Source organism: Notolabrus celidotus, chromosome 5 (genome assembly GCF_009762535.1).
Source record: "Notolabrus celidotus isolate fNotCel1 chromosome 5, fNotCel1.pri, whole genome shotgun sequence".
Taxonomy (NCBI): domain Eukaryota; kingdom Metazoa; phylum Chordata; class Actinopteri; order Labriformes; family Labridae; genus Notolabrus; species Notolabrus celidotus.
The window spans coordinates 11,520,180-11,539,995 of NC_048276.1; the positions used below are offsets into that span (position 1 = coordinate 11,520,180).

The following is a 19,816-nucleotide window of genomic DNA, read 5'->3' on the forward strand; positions in this document are numbered from 1 at the left end:
ACAGAATTTTGATATGCACTTATTTTATACATCCTCTCAATTTTTTTTCTTAATTGATGATTAAACAGCAATTTTCTTCTTTACTTGGTTTTAACTTTTACGATTTCTGACTTTCTCATATAAAATGTGGCTCATGGGAATAAACCAACACATCATAGATATCTGATTACATGTCGGTCTCCCGTCAGGTAAAATCAAGTACTCAGAGCAGGTGTACGACTCGTGTATGGACGCGTTTGACTGCCTTCCCCTGGCTGCCCTCATGAATCAACAGTTTCTGTGTGTCCACGGTGGACTCTCACCTGAAATACACACCTTAGACGACATTAAAAAGGTAACACCACTTACAGCTGCTGCTATCCATGTATGGTTGTTGCTTTGTGTGTTTGTGCATTTAGAATTTTTTTTTTACAAGTACATTTCTGCACCGTTCTGTCAAAGTTGGATCGGTTCAAGGAGCCTCCAGCGTTCGGGCCCATGTGTGACCTGCTGTGGTCTGATCCTCTGGAGGATTTCGGCAATGAGAAAACCCAGGAATATTTCAGCCACAACACAGTGCGAGGCTGTTCCTATTTCTACAGGTGAGCTGACTCTGCCTCTTCTTCCCTGCAGCAACCTTTTGGATTATTATAACTTTAATACTGTTGTTGTTTGTACTTAAATACCAGAGGGGATAAATGCACTGGCTTTAAAATCCAGGCTCAGTTATAGGTACAGTTCAATGTTTCAACATGTGCACTCTCCATTTTGACAAGTTCGGGAGCTTAGTCGTGGCCTTATGCTTTGGAACAAGATAATCAAGGGTTGGTTAAAGGACAAAGCAAAGAATAAGCACCACTGTCATAACTTAAAGCTCCTGTGAGGAACTTTTGGGTCGTGTCAGTCTTAGTGCCCCGTGGCAAGTTACCTCTTATCTCTTTGCTATTCTTGTCCTCAACATGTGTAAGCAGTGTTTTCTTATGATAACTCTCATCTTGCTGTCTTTTAACTCACTTTGAAATTTCGATATGGATCGACTAATGCTGTTTTTGCAGCATGCTGTTAATCAGTGCATCTGACACCTACCCTTGGACAGTGGTGAAAAGTTGTAGAAATAACGATAAAGGGATAACCAGTCTTGTTGCTGCTGATGTTGTTTGCTTTTATAAGACATACGTAGGACTTTTGAGTTTGTTTATTAGCTGCTAAAAACTCCTGACAGTAGCTTTAAATATCTCACCCTATTTTATGTAAATGGTTTAACTTTAAACATCGACTACCGGTCAAAAGTTTGGACACACCTTCTCATTCAATAGTTTTTATTTATTTTAATTATTTTCGACATTGTAGATTAATACTGAAGACATCAAAACTATGAAATACTATGGTTTTGCCATAATATGGATTACAACAGTAGTCAAATAGGGCTATCCATTGTGTACTAACCCTAACTCTGATCAACACAACTGATGGTCTCAAACACATTAAGAAATTAAACCCCAGTATCCTGGATTAAAGTCTCATGTTGGTTTGATCCATTAGTTGCCCTCAAATGCTCCTTATACTATTTGACCATCAACACCTCAAAGCAATAAGCATCCCAAATTGGCTTTGGAGGACGACCTGCAGCTTCCTATTTTGACACATTGGGCCTCAAAACGTTGTGTCATATGCAGTAAGACAACACAAGAGTGAGAACAGGCTTTTGTATTCATGCCTCTTTGTCTGGAATTTTGTTTATGGCATCCTGCTAGCCCTCAGCTCCTTTAAATGCTCATCATAGAGTGCTCTGAATCCATTAGGTTTCCCCTTGTGGCTCGTTGATGGTTTCTAATTACAGTTTAGTCTTAAAAGAAAGAAGGGTTCACACTGTGAATCTTTCAACCATAAATCCTGCCTCATACACACGTGGAAAAATGGTTTCAAGGGGCGGCTGGTCATCAACTATTGTGTCTGCATCATTAAATAGTGGGTTTTTTTTAAATAGAAGATCAGAAAAAGCTAACGTAATGCACAGAAGGACAACATCCTAAATAATCAGTGTTGATGAGATGTAATTCAGTCTTTCAGGAGAATTGTTAGAGTACAGGGCTAAATCTGACTGTGACACAGAAGCCTAGCAACTTAATATCAAAAATAGATGTTAAGATGATAAATTATAAATAGATATCAAAGATTTAGTGCTGCCTGAGAAAAACCAAAAAGAACAAAACAAACAATAGACACACTTAACGGCCTATAATGGCTGGAACACTGGCGGGAGAGAGTGTTTAAAGAGATTGAGAGATTTCATGAGCACATACATACAGAAAGCCCGTAGATAGTGTCTGCGTACAGGACCAAATGGGTCAAATTTTCTTGTAGTTAACAGCTGCTTTTGATAAGAGGTTGTCTTTTTGACTTACAGAACAGATGGTGACAGACAAAAGATCAGCTGGTTGAACCTGGAGTTACAAACACACACAGGCAGAGGAAGAGGAACACAATCGAAAACATAATATTGAGGCAAAAACAGGAATAAGTTTGTTATACAACTACTCAGCCTCCGTGACAAAGCATGTAAAAAAAAAAAGGAGGAGGAGTGAGCACCGTCCTAATGCTGCTGTGAGATGGGAGAGAGCTGTGGGAAGTAGGTGGTGGGGAGGAGAGGAGATTAGGTGGCTCTTGTTGTGAGAGTTTTCTTAATGAAGGTTCAGAACAGTACGGACCCCTGCGTGGGAGCTGCAGCTCTGCTCAAATCACCAAAAGTAAAGCCGGGAAGATTTAGTCCTCCACAGAGGAAATGACAGTCTGTTTGTGCAGAGTAATTGCAGTTCAGATTCGCATTATTATCTAACTGTAATTATCATTTTGCTGCATGGAACGCCAAAGGTGGGTTCAAATTATATCAGAAGTTTCAGAGACAAGTTCATCTTTTTTTACTGTGGGACCAAACTGTTTGTGTTACTGCTGATCTCTTCTTGCAAAAGGGCAGTTTAATAGATTTTTAATGTTTGCTTCAGAGAGGACTCTGGATTTTATTCCAAAAAATGAGCCCGCTAAGACACAGGCCTGCACAATATGAGGAAAATCTGTGAAGGGCAACATTGTTTAAGAATTCTAGAATGACTGTCAGCTTGCATTGACTTTGGCGCCCCCTGTGGACAAAGTGTTAATTCTTAAAGCCTTGCTGATTTTGTCCTTCACCTGTGTAGGTAGTGTTTATGATGAAAAATGTGCTCCTGCTGTCTTTTAACAGTCAGTTGTATCAGTTAAAGTAATCTTTGCAGGGGGCAGATGTAAAAACGCTGTATTGGCAGCATGCTGTTGATCACTTTGTCCAACACGATCCTGCAAGAGTATTTTCAGAAATGAAAAACAACTTCAGTCTTTCTATCTTGTTTTTATTGACCTGGTTCTCATTGATTGCTTATGTCTTGTTTTTATTGAGGGTAACATTTTTTAGCACTGAGCAATTCCTCACATTTTTTGTCATGTCTTGTCTTGTGCTGTTTGTTGGTTGTTGATAAAGGAGGCTGAATCACTGCAAACCAAATCTACCTACAGGTACAAATAAAGTAACCGTGGACTTTGAACCTCAATGGTCGTGCTTACTGGTACTAATTTGAATATTTAAATATTCGAATGACACTATATTTGGCAAAACTGAGACAAATACTGAAGCAAGCATATCAGCTGTAGTAAACTCCAGTTCCAATGTCTTTATGCTATAAGGCATGTTTTACGCAGTACCTATATTTTTAACATTGTCTCTTCTGAATACAAAACACATAGGCCCCTATTGTTAAGCCCATTTAGCATGAAGCATCATTCTTATTTTCCAACTGACGCAGTCCTCAATTTAAATTCAGAGCCCATGTTGTGAAAATAGCAAATTAATTTATCCCCACATTAGCACCTTTAGGCATGTTGGTCTTAAAATAAGGTGTGACCTGACTTGAGGACACACAAAGTGGCTACGCCGTATCAAAAATCTGGTCTACAGTCTGAGGTCAGTGGCCCATTGATTTCCTACATGCATTATCAAGGTATTAAAACAGGCACAGGAGTTCACAACATGCATTTCTCTGCTTTCTACAGACACACAGAGATGTGAAGCACTGATTGAAGTCAAAGGGAAATATCAGTGTTTTTATATCTGATGTTGAAATCAAGTTTTTTACTGGGACAAAGGGCTTGGGGATGCAAGTATGTTTCCCTCCAGCCTTACATCATGATACTGCTTTGGATATGGGGCTGATGTATGGATGCTAGAAGGAGAAGACATGGTCACCTCTATCTCATCACACACCTGCTTCACCTCAGCCCTGCACAGCCCAAAAACTCCAGCTCAAGACCCACACAAAGCTCTTGGTGCCACTGATCATGGCGCCTACAGACATTTATATGGACTACATTACGCACACAATACAGAATACAGCCTGTGATCTAGGAGCAAAAAATACATAAAGATGGACAGCCTGCTTTTTTATGTAAACTGTATGTATTTCAGTGAATTTAACATCAATCCATGCACCAACATAGAGTAACTTTTACATGCAGAGACCTGTGTGTTTTATGTGTTTTTGAGGGGCAGAACTGTAGGAGAAAAGTTCGACACATCAGCTGGAGCTTGGTCTACTTCAGTGGAAAAGTTTAAATCCACTGTGTGAATAGTAACATGGCTTCCTGAGGTTGCATTTGATTTGTGTTATGCCCAAAACACCTTCAAATAATCAAGGGACTTAAAACGACGTTTTTAAACCCTGTGCCTCACTAACACCCAGATTGTGTGCTGCTTGATTAGCGAAATGTGGTCAGACGCCCTAACTCACTTTGCATCACGTGTAAGATCGTTAAAGTACGGCCCAAGGTCTTTCCTCTCTCTTCTTTCCTTCATGCTAACTAGCCTTGTTGTTGCCACTCAACTGACACGCCAGCTAATTTGAGGGAAGTGGGCAGGACTACATGTGGTTGACATAGCAGTGTGAATTCAGGGTCCATGTCATAAAGTTTGATAAAGAACATGGCCTATTGCTTGAGTGACAGCATGACACTTTACTGTAGCCATTGGAAAGTTTCTCACATGGAGAAAAAGCAGATGTTGTTGTTTTCTTAGCAGAGAGAGAGAGAGAGAGAGAGAGAGAGAGAGAGAGAGAGAGAGAGAGAGAGAGAGAGAGAGAGAGAGAGAGAGAGAGAGAGAGAGAGAGAGGAGCTTAGCAAGGATTATTCTGTAGATGTGTGGAGGATGCTGCTATTATAGTCATCTATCTCCCCGTGGCTTTGTTCTGCCTTCACTCTCAAACTTACCTCTCCATCATTATGACTCTTGCCAACAATACAGTGTGTGTGCAGCTCAAAGAAACACACTCTCTGGGGATTTTTTGGGAAATGCAAGAAAATCTATGTGAAATAGAAGTGGGTATAAGGCTAAGCAGGTTAGGAAGAAAGAGGGTACATTAAAATGCAATCAGATATACTGTGGTGATTTGACTTTAAACCACATTCTGACAATGACTGATTGCTGCGATACATGAACTGTGCAAACACTGCTGCATTAGGCGGTGTTAGTTGAAGCCCTAACCAAAAAAACTAAAGAAATATGGAGCATTTCTTACAAGTAGATGCACAATCACTGGCTCCTGAGAGCTAAGAGAAATGTTTGAAAGAGATGTAACTCGTAGCCTATTTCATTGTAAACACTTGGGCCATGTGTGTCTATCTACTGTTAGTTATTATGAAATATTACATTGTGTGCTTTCAGTAATAGCACAAAATTGACCTCCTCATGTGAAGATCAAGCGGCAACCTCCGGTCTAAAAATATGAGTCCAATGTGGAAGTGCTAAAAACTGCAGTTCATCAAGGATCTGCTTGAGGCTGGCTCCGGAAGCACCGGAAACCACATACACACCAATTAAAAAAAGCTGATCTTTACAGCAGAAATAAACATGTTTACAAAAGACAAGTGTAGTCTGGATAGCTCATTTCTCGATCGGCACACACTGTAGGGGGGGTGAATATTTTTCAAACACGGCAATTTCGAAGATATTGAGATTACAAGTCTTCTAATGAGAGGCACAGCTGACTTGATTGACAGGCGGGAACACTGTAGCTGTTGGCTAGGAGGCTCAAAGCCCGCCTCTTTACGTCACAATCGCTCGACAGCAGCAATATGGCTGCTGCCGCCGATTGGCACGGATACTACGTCCATATTGTATACAGTCTATGGTGAGGATATGAAAAATATATGTTTACTTCTTTAAATTAATTATTAATGAATGGACGAGTTGGAGAAAAACAAACGTATTATCAAAAAAAAAGTATTTAGATAATTCAAATGTGACATGTTAGTGTTTTCACTTTAAGTCTCTGGAAGCCTCTATCCACATTGGCCTTTTAACTATGAACCCTATCGGCCCAAATATATGATGACCCCAAATATTAGAACCCAAATCTCTTCTTCAGTAATAATTTTGTGTGAATAAAGAAACTACTTTAGTTAAAATAATGATAAAATAAAGATTACATATTTACATTAAAATTGAATAAAATGTGTTCATGTGTGTAAATGAAGCACTTTTGGTATCAGTATCTTAACACCATAAAAATTAAAATAACCTGCAGTTGATCTGACAGATGATGGGTCCTCCTTTTTTTTTAAAGAATATAGCTCCACCTCAGTTTTTTGGTTAACTTGTCCTATTTTAGAGCAACTGTGATCTCTGTGTCTCTCCCTCTTTCATCCCCTGGCACTGTAGCGGTGAGTCACGACTGGCCTCAGTCATGAGGGGTACACTGGCTTTACAGATAAGTGGTGCCGTCTGTTGTAAGAAATGTTGACATTTAATTACCAAACCTCAAACATAAGATGATCCCACTTTTTTCTTATGTATTTCAATGATAAAAACTCTGGTTTATAATCCAGTCAGTACGGTGATTCAGGGTCTTATTTCATAGAAGTTAACATTTAAAAAGTTTTGGAAATCAGTTTCAATTAAATTCTGATTTTTTTATGTAAGTTTGAGAAAACTTTCCTGATACTGGGTTAAAATTGGCTGTGGTGAAGCTTGGGCATGTTTATGAAAATATGAAATTAATTAAATGAAGCATCCTCAGAAAAGCAGCTAGTCAGCCTGTAACACCAAGTGTCACCACCATCCACAGGAGCAGAGGCTCCATCACAGCTGTCTTTTTTTTTTATCAGCAGTTGTTTAGCCGTACTGGGTGTAAAATAGTTCTGTGAGTGATGTTAGCTTATTGCACTTAGACATCATTTAGAATTACCACCAAATCTAACAAATAGGGGCACTCTAGCTAGCAAAGCATGTGTGTGTTACAGACTAACTTCTATGAGCAGGGAAGCACTTCTCAAAAGGAGCAGTTTTCAGAAGACGGGGTCACTGCTTCTGCTGCAGATAGTTAAAAACTTGTATGTATGTAGGCTCCAGTGTATGGCTTCATAACTTTCAAATATGGCACAGTAATCAGAGGACGAAGAAACAAAGAAAACGGCTCACACACTGCAGGGCTCCAATGTTCCAGACTATTTATTTCATCACATTAGTGACATTTGCAGTGGACTTGCTCTTCATCAGACGAAAGTAACTTTACACATGAGCAATCACATCACTAACATGGTGAAATGAATTGTCTGGAACATAGGAGCCCTGCAGTGTGCAATCCATCTTTTTCTTTGTTTTGTACATTAATCAGAGGAGCCATGTAGAAGTCAAAGTGTGATAGGCCACACCCATATTTTGAAAAGAAATTAGCTAGTGGTTCTTGACTTGTCAAGGCCATAGACTATAAAATATGGACTTCGGATGCGTGGCATCACCCATCTGTTTCTGAAGTGCTGTTTTGAGGCCAATTGTCGTTGACAGCCATATTGCTGCTGATGAATTGTGACATAAAGAGGCGGGCTTTGAGCTTCCTAGCCAACAGTGGCAGTGATCCCGCAGGCAGCTGTGCCTCTCATTGGAGGAGTCGTAATCTCAATATCTTCAAAATTGCAGCATTAGAAAAAAATTGACCCCCCTCACAGTGAGAGCACATCGAGAAATAAGCTATCCAGACTACATTCATCTTTTGTACCAGGCTGTAAACATGTTTATTTCTGCTGTAAAGATCGGCTTTTTTGAATTGGTGTGTATGTGGTTTCCAGTACTTCCGGAGCCAGCCTCAAGCGGATCCTCGATGAACTGCAGTTTTTAACACTTCTGCATTGGACTTATATTTTAGACCGGAGGTTGCCGCTTAGTCAAGCCTCGGGACTTGCCATCACTTCCTCCAAACGTTAGAAACTGTCGTGTAGTAGGCAGGTGACAACCATGCGTTACCAACTGCTGCTGAAGTCTTAATAAGTTACCCTTCTTGTGCGAATGTCAGTCTTTTTCAATTCTCCTGCAGGCAACCTTTATTTTGAAGGACCTGAAGGTTGCAAGCCCATTGTACTATAGGAGGCACATGTCCTTCAAAATAAAGGTACAGGTTTGCAGCATTTTCTTTTCAGTCATACCTCTGCAATTTACTGAAAATGGCTCGGTGTCCCACATTCCGGGTCCCGGCCGACCAGTTGAGAACTGACGGTCGGAAAGTAAATTAACTTTTTTTTTCTCAGCTTAATGAGACTCTGATATCATGCATCCACTTTTGCTATTCTAAGACACATTTCTAGAGGATTCAAGTCTTCATATGACACTTGCTACAACACACATTCTTCTCATTCCGCTCCATCAGAACGGTGCTATTACAATATCCAGGTACCATCTAGTTAGGTCTCATTTATGTGCAGTAATTATCATGATTCTAGAAAATGAGAATGAGTTACTTAAACTAGAAGTTTTCATATTGGGGTAAGTGAATACAATGACCACCAGCTCGATGGACAGAAGGAAAAAAACCTCTCAGTTTCTCGCTCACACCACAGCCCTTCCATCTCTCTGTCTCTTTCACTCATACTCACTTGTCACATTTCTCGCTCTCTCTCGCTCACAGGCTCACCGACACATTATTGTGTGTATTTTCACAAAGGGGAGAGAGAAGGAATGTGAGCCGCAGGCAGGCAACGTGCTGTGTTCCCTCGCAGTAATCAATAGATACCGTTGGAGTGAACAGAAAATAAATTAGAATACAGTGCATGTTTGGAGCTTTACTTTTTGTTATTGCATGACATATACGATGCTAGTAGTATCCTAGTACTGTAAAATAACAGCTTTGCTACTATGGTAAACATAATCTTTATGAGCGTGATGCAGAAATTGCCCTTATTTCAAAGTTAGAAATGCGTTGTGGATGTGGTTTTTAATAGAAGCAGTTATATAACGGCTTCTGAGAGCAGTGTTTTGCAGTTCTATCAGGGTGCAATGTCAGTGAAAAGAGCTACAGCATATTCACGTTAGTGTGTAATACAGCTACCTCTGTAATGTATATATGGGCCACTGAGGGGATATTGGTCATGTGACCTAGATATATGAAGATGACACAGTTTCGCCAGGTGCTCAGAGCAAAGCAGTCTTCTTGTTTTTCTTTCAGCACAAACCTTTGAGCACTTAAATATTTCAAACACTTGTGAAAGTTTGATGGGTCTGTGGATGGCTGTGACTGTGAGAAAGAGCCGGAACAGAGGATTGTTGCTGGGGAGGATGTACTGTATGTGACTGTAGGGCTGGGAAATTTAAGTGATGGTTGTTGAAGCAAAAGCATTCAAACAAAAAGTATCTAATGTCAAATATGGATAATAAGGAATAAGAATTTTCCTTAGCTCTGCATGCCGGCACCACAACTTCTAAGGGAGCAAATGATCACAATCATGAGATTGAAGGTTACCACTGAACTATCCTCAGTGAAGATTGGTGTGTGAAATGGTTGATAAAAAATATGTCTCAGTTAAAGATTTGAAATGAAGTGTAATTGTGTAATGCTTTTACCCTGAGCACTTGTGCATGATGTCATTATTTGTGCTTTTTCAACCACTATCCAGCAGCACTTTATGGATATCCATCAAGCCCTTTTCATATGACTTCATCAAAGTTATAAAAAAACAAAACAAAAAAAAAAACATAGATGTACCCTGATGACTGGATATAAGATGGGGTTCTTAATCATCAAAATACATCTGGAAAAAGTCTAACGATCGGAAGGTTGGCGGTTCGATCCCAGCTCCGGCAGTTACATGCCGAAGCTCTGTTGCTCAGAGGTGCGTCAATGTGAACGAATGAGATTAGCTAACACTGATGATCCCTCACTACATAGCAACCTCTACCATCAGTGAGTGAATGGGTATGAATGGGTGACTGTGACGAGTAGTGTAAAAGCGCTTTGAGTGGTCAGAAAGACTAGAAAAGCGCTATATAAGTCCATTACCAAAAAGTGGGATCATTATATATATTGGGGTTTGGTAATTATCACTAATACTTACTCACGGCAGTGGATGGCGCCACTTATCTGTAAACCGAGTGAAGCCTGCTGTCACTCACTGTAACGGCACCAGGGTATGAAACATAAAGAGAAACAGTGGCAGGAGTTACCTGACAACTAAGAAAGCGTTCACGTTTATGAATGCAGCAGAGATGGCAAACAATTGCCAACAACAGCCGCAAAATATGTCAGTGTGTGTTATGTCTGAAGGTGGCGAGCACAAAAAGATAGTCTAAAAATATGTGAGTATAGGCGTTTTTCAACTGGAGGAACTTTACCCCGGAACTAGGGTCTAAATTTAGTTCAGGGGTAGTACTTTTCAAAAAGCCCCGGGGCTTTTGGGGGGCAGGGCCTGCAATGATGAACATGTCTGATTGGTAGCTTAACCGCAGTGTGTTTATTCCGCCCGTCATCCACAATAACATCACACACATCTGTGATTCACTTGATTTCTCTTTCTTTAATTTATTGTATGTGTGTGTACTTTTCAAAAGAAGAAGCTGTGATTCACTTGATTATGTTATTTGAAAACAGATTAAAGGTTTGCCCATTAACAGACCTAACTGCGTTCTAAAGGAGTGCTGACATTTTTCAATTACATTGCTGACCCACCTTGGGTCAGCACAGAGTATTTTTTGAGTAGTTTTTAGTGAGCACGCCAATTCTCTTTCTTACCATTAACAAACCTGCCATCCATGAAACCTTTATGGTGTACAAATACTGATAGCATACATGGTTCATTTAGACATGTGACCATATTGAAGTCCATTTAAATGTTATAATGTAATTTTGAAAGACTGAAAACATGCTTCCATTGAAGACTTAACTTGTTTTATTCAATGAGTTTGTTATGTCATTATTTTCACTTATTTTTATTTCTTCATAAAATCAAGATTTGGCCCTCAAAGAGTTTTTTCTTAAAGTTAGTCATGACGTCTTATAATCAGGGTGGTACTACAGTATACTCCGGCAGATACAGTCAATACCAACAAGCAAACTTGATTACACATTAAGTTTGAAAGTACTGAATATCATTCAAATCATTCACTGATGTTTCTTTGCAGCAGTCTGGAGAAATAAACAGTCTTTGAAAACTCATGAACCTCAGGGAAATGACAGATTGGAACATTTTAAAAGAGCTAATCAAACTGTTATCTACCACCTTTTGTAACCCAGGAGACACATTTTAAAGGGATGATACAGTTTCTGAATGACATAACGCTTTAGGTGTTACATAACAGCTGTGATGAGAACTGATAAATGGTGGGCAACATTAACACAGTGGATGGAAGTGTACCAATTCTCATATTTTGCCCCTCCTGGGTGACACAGATCTGATGTTTCTGTTCTCTCTATAATCTTACTGTTTATGTTCATTTTCTTCTTTTGAGACTAAACACATGCAACTCCTGTCTAAGCTGTCCATTAGGACGTCATGTGATTTACCTTTAGGATTTCATTCGTTATAAGAAGCTCTGGTGAAGTTGTTTTACAATCAATGTAGTTTGTTATAATTTGAATAAGGTTGATAATATTGTTGATTTAAATTAAAAATATATAGTTTTTTAATAAACTAAAAATATTAATTAAAAATTATATAATTTGCACTGCTTTTTTAAAACGTTACTGATCATGACTATCACTGATCAATTTTGAAAAACTAGATTATTCCCATTGTAAAGAATGCCAGTCAGTAGAAAGTAACAAATCCAAATGTATCAATATTTTGGTATTAACATGGTATTTACTTAAAGTTTGGCTACATACAGTAAGACCAAGGAGCAATCTGTGATGTTGACAAAAGAAGCTGATGATGATCTTATAGTTATCCTCCTTTAACAGTGAGGAGTCATGGGCACGCTGCAGAACTCCCAGCAGCCTCTTCTGCCTTTGTTCCTGTAGCTCTTGCACGTTGGTCTTCCTCTTCAGCCTTTCCAAACAGAAAGCAGCATAGCATTTCCACATGGGCTCTGTGTTAAGGCCCTTCACTCCCTCTTTATTTATTTTTTAAAGTTTGACTGCTCCCCCATTCAAATGAATGGGGGAAATGGATTTTTTACCTATACTGCAGCCAGCCACCAGGGGCAGTCACACTGCTGAAAGCCTCACCACCAGGGCCGTGTCCGGCACGCTTGTTTGCGCCCCCCTCAGCTCCACCTCTTCGCCTGTTTGAAGATGGATCAAAAGTTAAGTTGAGTCTGCATTTCCAATATCCACCATCGTTGGACCTTCATTAGGCCTCTTCAGAAACCAAAGAGTGATGTCACTGAGACCTGTTTTATGCAGTCTGTGTTTACACCAAGCGGTAACCTCCGGTCTCAAACGATGAAGCCCATGCGGAAGTGTTATAAACTGCAGTTCATCAGACAACCGCTTGAGGCTGGCTGCAGAAACACCGGAAACCATATAGACACCCATAAAAAAAAGACGATCTTTGCAGCATTAATAAACATGTTTACAGCCTGGTTCAAAAAACGGCTTGGCTCTACATAGCTAATTTCTCTATCGGCACACACTGTAGGGGGGGGGGGGGGGGGGGGGGGGGGGGGGGGGGTTTCTAACGCGACAGTTCAGAAGATAATAAGATCACAAGTTTTTGCCCAAATAAGGACATGACTGACTTGACTCCCGGCGGGAACACATAGCTGTTGGCTAGGAGGCTCAAACTCCGCCTCTTTACCTCACACTAAGTTTGATGGTATTCCATATTTCCAATACGGCTGCCGCCGTCGATTGGCTTCAAGCGCTCAGGAACAAATGGGTGATGTCACGGATACTACGTCCATTATTTATACAGTCTATGGTTTACACACAAATGAGGGAGTGAAGTTTTAAAAGTTCTCGTAAAAGTACCAAAATAGAAAACTTCTCATTACTAAGAAGATGTATAAAATCGCACCCGATATATAGAAGACCCAAAACAGTTAAAAAAAGGGTGAAATATGTTCCAAAATTGCTGAACCTCATGTCACTATACTCATGTTAGCTGATTTAAAGTATTCACCACTACAAGCACAAACAGCACTGATAAATGACAAACGTTTGCATCAACCAATGACCAAAAGAAAGAAAAAATGAACCTACCACCAGGTTCTTACTCGGAGATTCAGTTGTAGAAATACAGATACTGGACATAAAGCGGGTAAAGCAAGTCGTGTGAAAGGAGATACCATCGCCCACCAGCAACACAACTTAAATGATTCAGTGATTGCTGGTACCTTAGGGGCAGTAAACCCTCAAGAAGACTCTATGTTCCCTAAACTTGCAACAATTTCAGACAAAAATCTCCCCCACTAGCTTGAAGAGCAATTTTGTAGCTGACAAAAATGACCGATGAATGGGACTGTGAAATTTGGGTAGCAGCTGTGAGAAATTGCTGGGGAACGAAATTGTTCCTCCGAAACGTTGTCCTGAGGCAACATAATATCTAAGTGTTTGAAAAAAGCTTCCTGGGCATTTTTTTTTTCCAGCATTAGCAGTAGCAGATGAATAAGGGGCCACTTAATGCAAAGACCATCCCAGGAACAGTGAATTAGATATGCATACTGTAGGGTGAAAATATTTCATGCCCATGTTTGAATGTAGAGGTGTTTTTTTACGTGTGAGCTCACAGGCTTCACTTCCTTTCAGGCATTTTCCTGTCAGGAGCTCTGGGGCAGGAAGCTCTGACTGGGTTAGTTGTTTTTCAATGCAACAGGTAGCAGTTGGATTGGTTTTTCACACCCTTGCATCATCCTCTGAAAGCCTTTCATGAATGTATTTATAAGTGATAAATCTTGTTCATTGTCTGGTGAGTGAAACTGAATGTGAAATTAGTCACCTGCAGCTGAAATGGATGTCTGTTCTATGATGGTCAAAAACAGATTTTTAAAGTCATGTTTCTGTAAGACTGATTTGTTCTCTGACACAATCTGTTGCAAGACATTTTTAGTAGTACTTTAACCAATTGTTGCTTTCCTCTTTTCCAGTTATCCAGCTGTATGTGAGTTCCTACAGAGCAATAACCTATTATCAATCATCCGAGCACATGAAGCACAAGATGCAGGGTATGTCGTCCATTCTTCAATCTTAAAAAGACACAAATAAACACAGATACATATTTGCATCAAAGAGAACAATGTGTCTTCTCTTCTCTCTTTCCTCCACCTACTATCACTTAGCTACCGGATGTACCGTAAAAGCCAGACGACTGGATTCCCATCTCTCATAACCATCTTCTCAGCGCCAAACTACCTGGATGTTTACAACAACAAAGGTGAGAAAATCTCTTCATTTTCTTTATTCAGTTTGATTTGTAATTGTGTTTCAGCTTGTATCTGTATTTACAAAGTAACACTATTTATAGCACTATGAAGAGAACTGAGAAGCTGTGCTGCTGAATTTTGTTAGTGATCATGTAGGAGTGCTCTTTGGATACTTCTGTGCTTCCTTCTTCTTGTTCAGGGCTCATTGCATGTGTAGAACGTGAGTTTAAAATAGCCAGCCTCGACTGAGGTTCCCTGATGGAGACCTAAGTTGGTCGCAGCACATCTGCTATTTTAAACAGACACTGCCCTGCAAAATAAAAGGCACTTTCATTTTGCAGAAATCCTACAATGTGCCTTGAATTCTTTTAAAGGAGACATGAATTTTACATTTTTGAGTGAGGTCACATTCCACCAATGAAATGAGCCTGAAAAAGATGGAATAACAGGAACTGTGCTGGGTGAAATGAAGCAATTTGAAATAAATAAATCCCTGTTAAAAATTGTTCCTGTTAATTATCATTTAATTTTTATAGCTGTGCACAGTAGGGAGGCGGGCCTTGAGAAATCCATTTACTGCTAAATTAAACAGCTCACAGTGAATCCAGTGTTGTGAAAGAGATGCCCTAATTCCTGCGTCTCTAACACCTGAACCTCTGGCAATTTAGCTGCATCTGGGTTACATTTTATGGAAGACTTCATGATGGACGAAAAGAGACTACCTTCAGCTCCTCCACTTACATGTTGAAATGTTTTTCTTAGCTCAAACTGGGCGGTATGGATGATTGTAACTGCGTTTAGCTCGTGAGCAGGCAAAAGAATGCATCAGGGAGCCCCCGTTTGTTTGTGTTCTCAGATCTGAGTCCTGGTTGCTATGGGCTATGGGAGATGGGGAGCGTAGGAGGGACTGTCGGCACCGCTGACTATCTCCATGTGGCTTTATCCCTCTTGATGTAACAGTGTCAGCAATCTCTGGCCTCAGCGAGGCCATCTAGTGGTTAAACATCTAATGTTCTGCTGTGTCTGCTCTCAGACTGAAGACACAGATGGGGCTGTTTGAAAAAAACAAACAGGGGACATGAACAAACATGTATACACTGGTATACAATTTGTGCATATGGTTATGACAGAAGAGATCCTGCACAGTGCATGGGAAAGAAAAACAGTTTGTGTACAATGCACAAACATTTCATCCATCCATTTTCTTGACCACTTATCCCGTTAGGGGTCACAGGGGGCTGGAGCCTATCCCAGCTGGCTTCGGGCGGAAGGCAGGGTACACCCTGGACAGGTCGCCAACCTATCACAGTGCTAACACAGAGAGACAGACAACCATTCACGCACACACTCACACCTACGGGCAATTTAGAGTGACCAATTGACCTGGAGAGCATGTTTTTTTGGACTGTTGGAGGAAGCCGGAGTACCCGGAGAGAACCCACGCATGCACGGGGAGAACATGCAAACTCCATACAGAAAGGCTCCTGCCCAGAACCAGAAACCTTCTAGCTGGGAGGCAGCAGCGCTACCCACTGCACCACTGTGCAGCCCAAAAAAACAAACATTGGATTGTAAAGAGCCTTTCTTACAAAGTATCTTTTCAACAAGTGGTTGTTAGGTAAGAGTTTGCAATGGTTGGTCCTTCTGAGTTTGGATGTAGTTGCAGCAGAGGTCAAGTTAAATTAAGTCACACAATGTGAAACAAAAAGACTGAAAGGAGACATGCTTCAAAACAAATAAGCCTGAAGACTGACTGCTCTGTGCATGTACTGCTGTACTGTAATGATGTACTGGTTATTGGTAGTTTAATGGTACATCGATAGAGATCTATACATAAATGGATTAATGGTCAAGGATTCAATAACTAACAGGAGAAAGAAAAATGGGTCCAATCCAAGGAAGATAATGGTAAGCATAGAAAAATACATAATGTCAGCTGGCAGATGTATAGATCAGACTCAGATATTTCTCCTCTCTCTAGAAGAGTTTTCAAACAACATTGTTTTAAGATAACATACTGAAGAAAAGCAATAAACCTGGCCTTGTGACCTAAAAAAAGAAACAAAGCATTGATACTTGTGTTCACAGGATGTGATGTGATTGAAAAGCCCACACAACACCACCAGGCTCCAAGACTCAGGAAGATTCAAGAAAAGGTTTTGACTCTAGTGTTTCTCTTCTTCTTCCTTCCAACAGCTGCTGTGCTGAAATATGAAAATAACGTCATGAACATCCGACAGTTCAACTGTTCACCTCATCCCTACTGGCTGCCAAACTTCATGGACGTCTTCACCTGGTCTCTGCCATTTGTTGGAGAGAAAGGTATCGAGTGTTTTCCATAACAGTTTCCTCTGATATCTTTGGTGTGTTTTCAATTCAACTTGACCTCTGAGACTCGATGACGTCACCTCTTTCCTACACTCTGTTTCCTCTCCAGTCACAGAAATGCTGGTGAACATTCTGAGCATCTGCTCTGATGATGAGCTCATGAATGATGAAGATGAGATCTTTGATGGTAGGATGTTTTGTAAATAATGATTGAATAATTAATTTGTGTTATTTTCATGAGTGCAATCTGCAAAATTGGGCCATTCACATGCAAACCATTGACACATCTGATTCTGGGCTTCCTCACTCGTGCTAAGTTGGTACAAAAAGACGATAAATGATCATGAAGTTTTTTGTTTTTATTTTAAAGGTGGCACATTCACTGGTTTAAGTTGTAACCAGTAGTGAATGAAGGATTAAAGGCACTATCAGGAGTTTTACCTGATTTTGAAAAAGTCTTTAGCACTAATGCCTCTACGCGGCATACATAGTAAGTTAGATTGACGGCAACAAGATTTTTTGGGTTTTTTTTTAAATTAAGTTTAGTGCCTGTGTTCTGGTTGGATTTTCTGCTAAAAGAATCAAGTCTATATTATTCCAGGGATTTGGTTTCTGTCTAGGACTTACTAGGCGTGGATGCCCGTGCATATTACTGATTTGGCTGTTGGCTAGAGTGAACAGGAAGGAATGGGCTTACCCCATTGGTTGGCTTTGGCCATCTCTGCCTGTAACATGTTGGCGTCCCTCTTCGAACTAAGACTTAAATTTGTTTTAACCAAGCGGCAACCTCCGGTCTCAAACTATGAAGCCCATGCGGAAGTGTCATAAACTGCAATTTATAGACAGCAATTCAAAAAAGACGATCTTTGCAGCATTAATAAACATGTTTACAGCCTGGTTCAAAAACACGGCTTGGCTCTACGTAGCTAATTTCTCTATCGGCACACACTGTACGGGGGTTGAATTTTTTTCTAACGCAACGGTTCAGAAGATATAAAGATTACAAGTTTTTGCCCAAATAAGGACATGACTGACTTGACTCCCGGATGGGAACACAAAGCTGTTGGCTAGGAGGCTCAAACTCTGCACCTTTACGTCACACTCTGCCTGGTTGACTTCCACATTTCCTATAAGGCTGCCGCTGTCGATTGGCTTCAAAACAGCGCTCAGGAACAGATGGGTGACGTCACGGATACTACGTCCATTATTTATACAGTCTATGGTTTTAACACATAGCAAAACTCACAACAAACGCAGTGTCAAACGGGGATTTGGCAACAATCTTCTAATCGCACCTACTTGCCTGACAGTCAAGGAGGACAGCCAATAGGGAGGCAGTGTGCCGTGACAATTATTCTGCACTCACCTTGAAGTGGTTCTGTTAGAGCTCCGCTGGTAAAGTTTCTCAGTGAGAAGTAAATTAGCTAACAGGAGTATTTCTATTCTTTAAATGGTTTTCTTTTACACTTGCTTTTTACTCTTGTGGCTGATACTTGTGCAAGATTAGGGTTAGAGAAGCTTGATAACCAGTGTTTTAATGTTTATGGCAGCGTGTGCATGCGTCACTGCTCTTTGAGGACAAAAGAGTTATCAGTTAGTGCAGAATTGACGTTATTCAAACACTTATTGGGACACCAGGGGCACAAATCATGTCTGGTGTTGTGACAATTAACGTTACCCCGGTACAACTGGTCCCCATGTAAGCTAACTAACAGTTATACATCAGAGTTTACAATGTTTTGTAGTTGTTACATTACAGTTTATAGTTCTATGTAGCTACAGATCAATACATTACCTCATCACTCTGCAGACTGCAAAAAGAAGAGTAGTTTGAGAGGTAACTGCTCAGCAGCATTAGATCAATCACTTTTTATATGTTACTTTTGCTTTGGTATGAAGTGCTAGGTGGTGATTCAACAGATGCTGCATCTAGTTTGAGGTGTTTGACCCTTTAGCCGCAACGTCTTTGCAGCAGGTTTTGCAGATGGGTGATCCATCATCTTGAATTTCTACTCGGTCATTCTTGGTGTACCTAGACTGCCCCCACACTGCTGTGCTGCCTTCACTGGTTTCTTTGGTGGATACAAAACTTTGCTGCTTTGGTCCCTCTGCTGTAGTTAAGCTAATGTTGCGTAGCCTCCATGACTCTTCATAATTAGGCTGGTGCACCACAGGTGTCACTTTGTTTTTGTTCCGTGCAGGTTGCACCCAAAATAATGTGCTGGCCCCTTTTTGACAACAGAAACACCCGGTGTAGCGGTGCCTGTGTGATTAAGTTTGCATGACATTTTAAAGCACGGTGAAAAGTGAAGCCGGTTAATCACTGTATCCCTATTAGAGAGGCCATACACTTCATCTCTAAATACTGGGTATGATGACAGAATGTGCATGGGCTCATTATAATGTATTTCAATTACCAAGTCTAACACTGGCACATGAATTGCAGTAAATATGACTATTATTAAAGTATCCTGTGCATTGAGAAACATACCTTTGCATTATATGCATCAGTGAATCTTACAAGCAGCTTTCATGCATTATATAGGCTTGTAATGTTTGCATATGCTGTTTAAAAGAAGGGTATATAATAAGAGTACATATAAATGTTTTTTTTTTTCAGCCAATGCAGCTGCAGCACGCAAGGAGGTGATCAAAAACAAGATACGTGCCATCGGGAAGATGGCCAAAATGTTCTCAGTTCTCAGGTAAATTTAGGTTTTGTATGTGAGAATTGAAGTTTGAGTGTATATTTTAAAATGTTGAAACTGTTATCAGGTGTTTGTGTGTACAATTAGGTCAAGTTTGTGGACACACTGTTTTCAAAGTGAGGGGATAAAGCGGATTTTTCTCCAGTTTGATCAGGGT

General features: G+C 40.3%; 2 protein-coding genes across 4 annotated transcripts in view; one reads left to right on the plus strand and one right to left on the minus strand.

Moving 5' to 3' along the window:
• cxxc5a (CXXC finger protein 5a) overlaps nucleotides 1-19,816 on the minus strand; it is a 95,890-nt gene that overhangs the window by 63,689 nt on the left and 12,385 nt on the right. For 2 of the 3 annotated variants that reach the window (XR_004631344.1, XR_004631342.1), the window contains 2 exons: nucleotides 12,440-12,544; nucleotides 11,101-12,309 (listed from right to left, as the gene is read on the minus strand). The exons of the other annotated variant lie outside the window; for it this stretch is intronic. The gene's annotated coding sequence lies outside the window, so the exon portion shown is untranslated. Of the gene's footprint in view, nucleotides 1-11,100; nucleotides 12,310-12,439; nucleotides 12,545-19,816 lie in introns of those variants that run through there. 3 annotated transcript variants of the gene reach the window in all.
• ppp3ca (protein phosphatase 3, catalytic subunit, alpha isozyme) overlaps nucleotides 1-19,816 on the plus strand; it is a 42,378-nt gene that overhangs the window by 16,751 nt on the left and 5,811 nt on the right. The window contains exons 5-11 of the mRNA XM_034684299.1: nucleotides 189-334; nucleotides 442-581; nucleotides 14,348-14,425; nucleotides 14,540-14,634; nucleotides 16,820-16,945; nucleotides 17,061-17,138; nucleotides 19,572-19,656. Coding sequence (XP_034540190.1) covers nucleotides 189-334; nucleotides 442-581; nucleotides 14,348-14,425; nucleotides 14,540-14,634; nucleotides 16,820-16,945; nucleotides 17,061-17,138; nucleotides 19,572-19,656 — 748 coding nt within the window. The remainder of the gene's footprint in view (nucleotides 1-188; nucleotides 335-441; nucleotides 582-14,347; nucleotides 14,426-14,539; nucleotides 14,635-16,819; nucleotides 16,946-17,060; nucleotides 17,139-19,571; nucleotides 19,657-19,816) is intronic.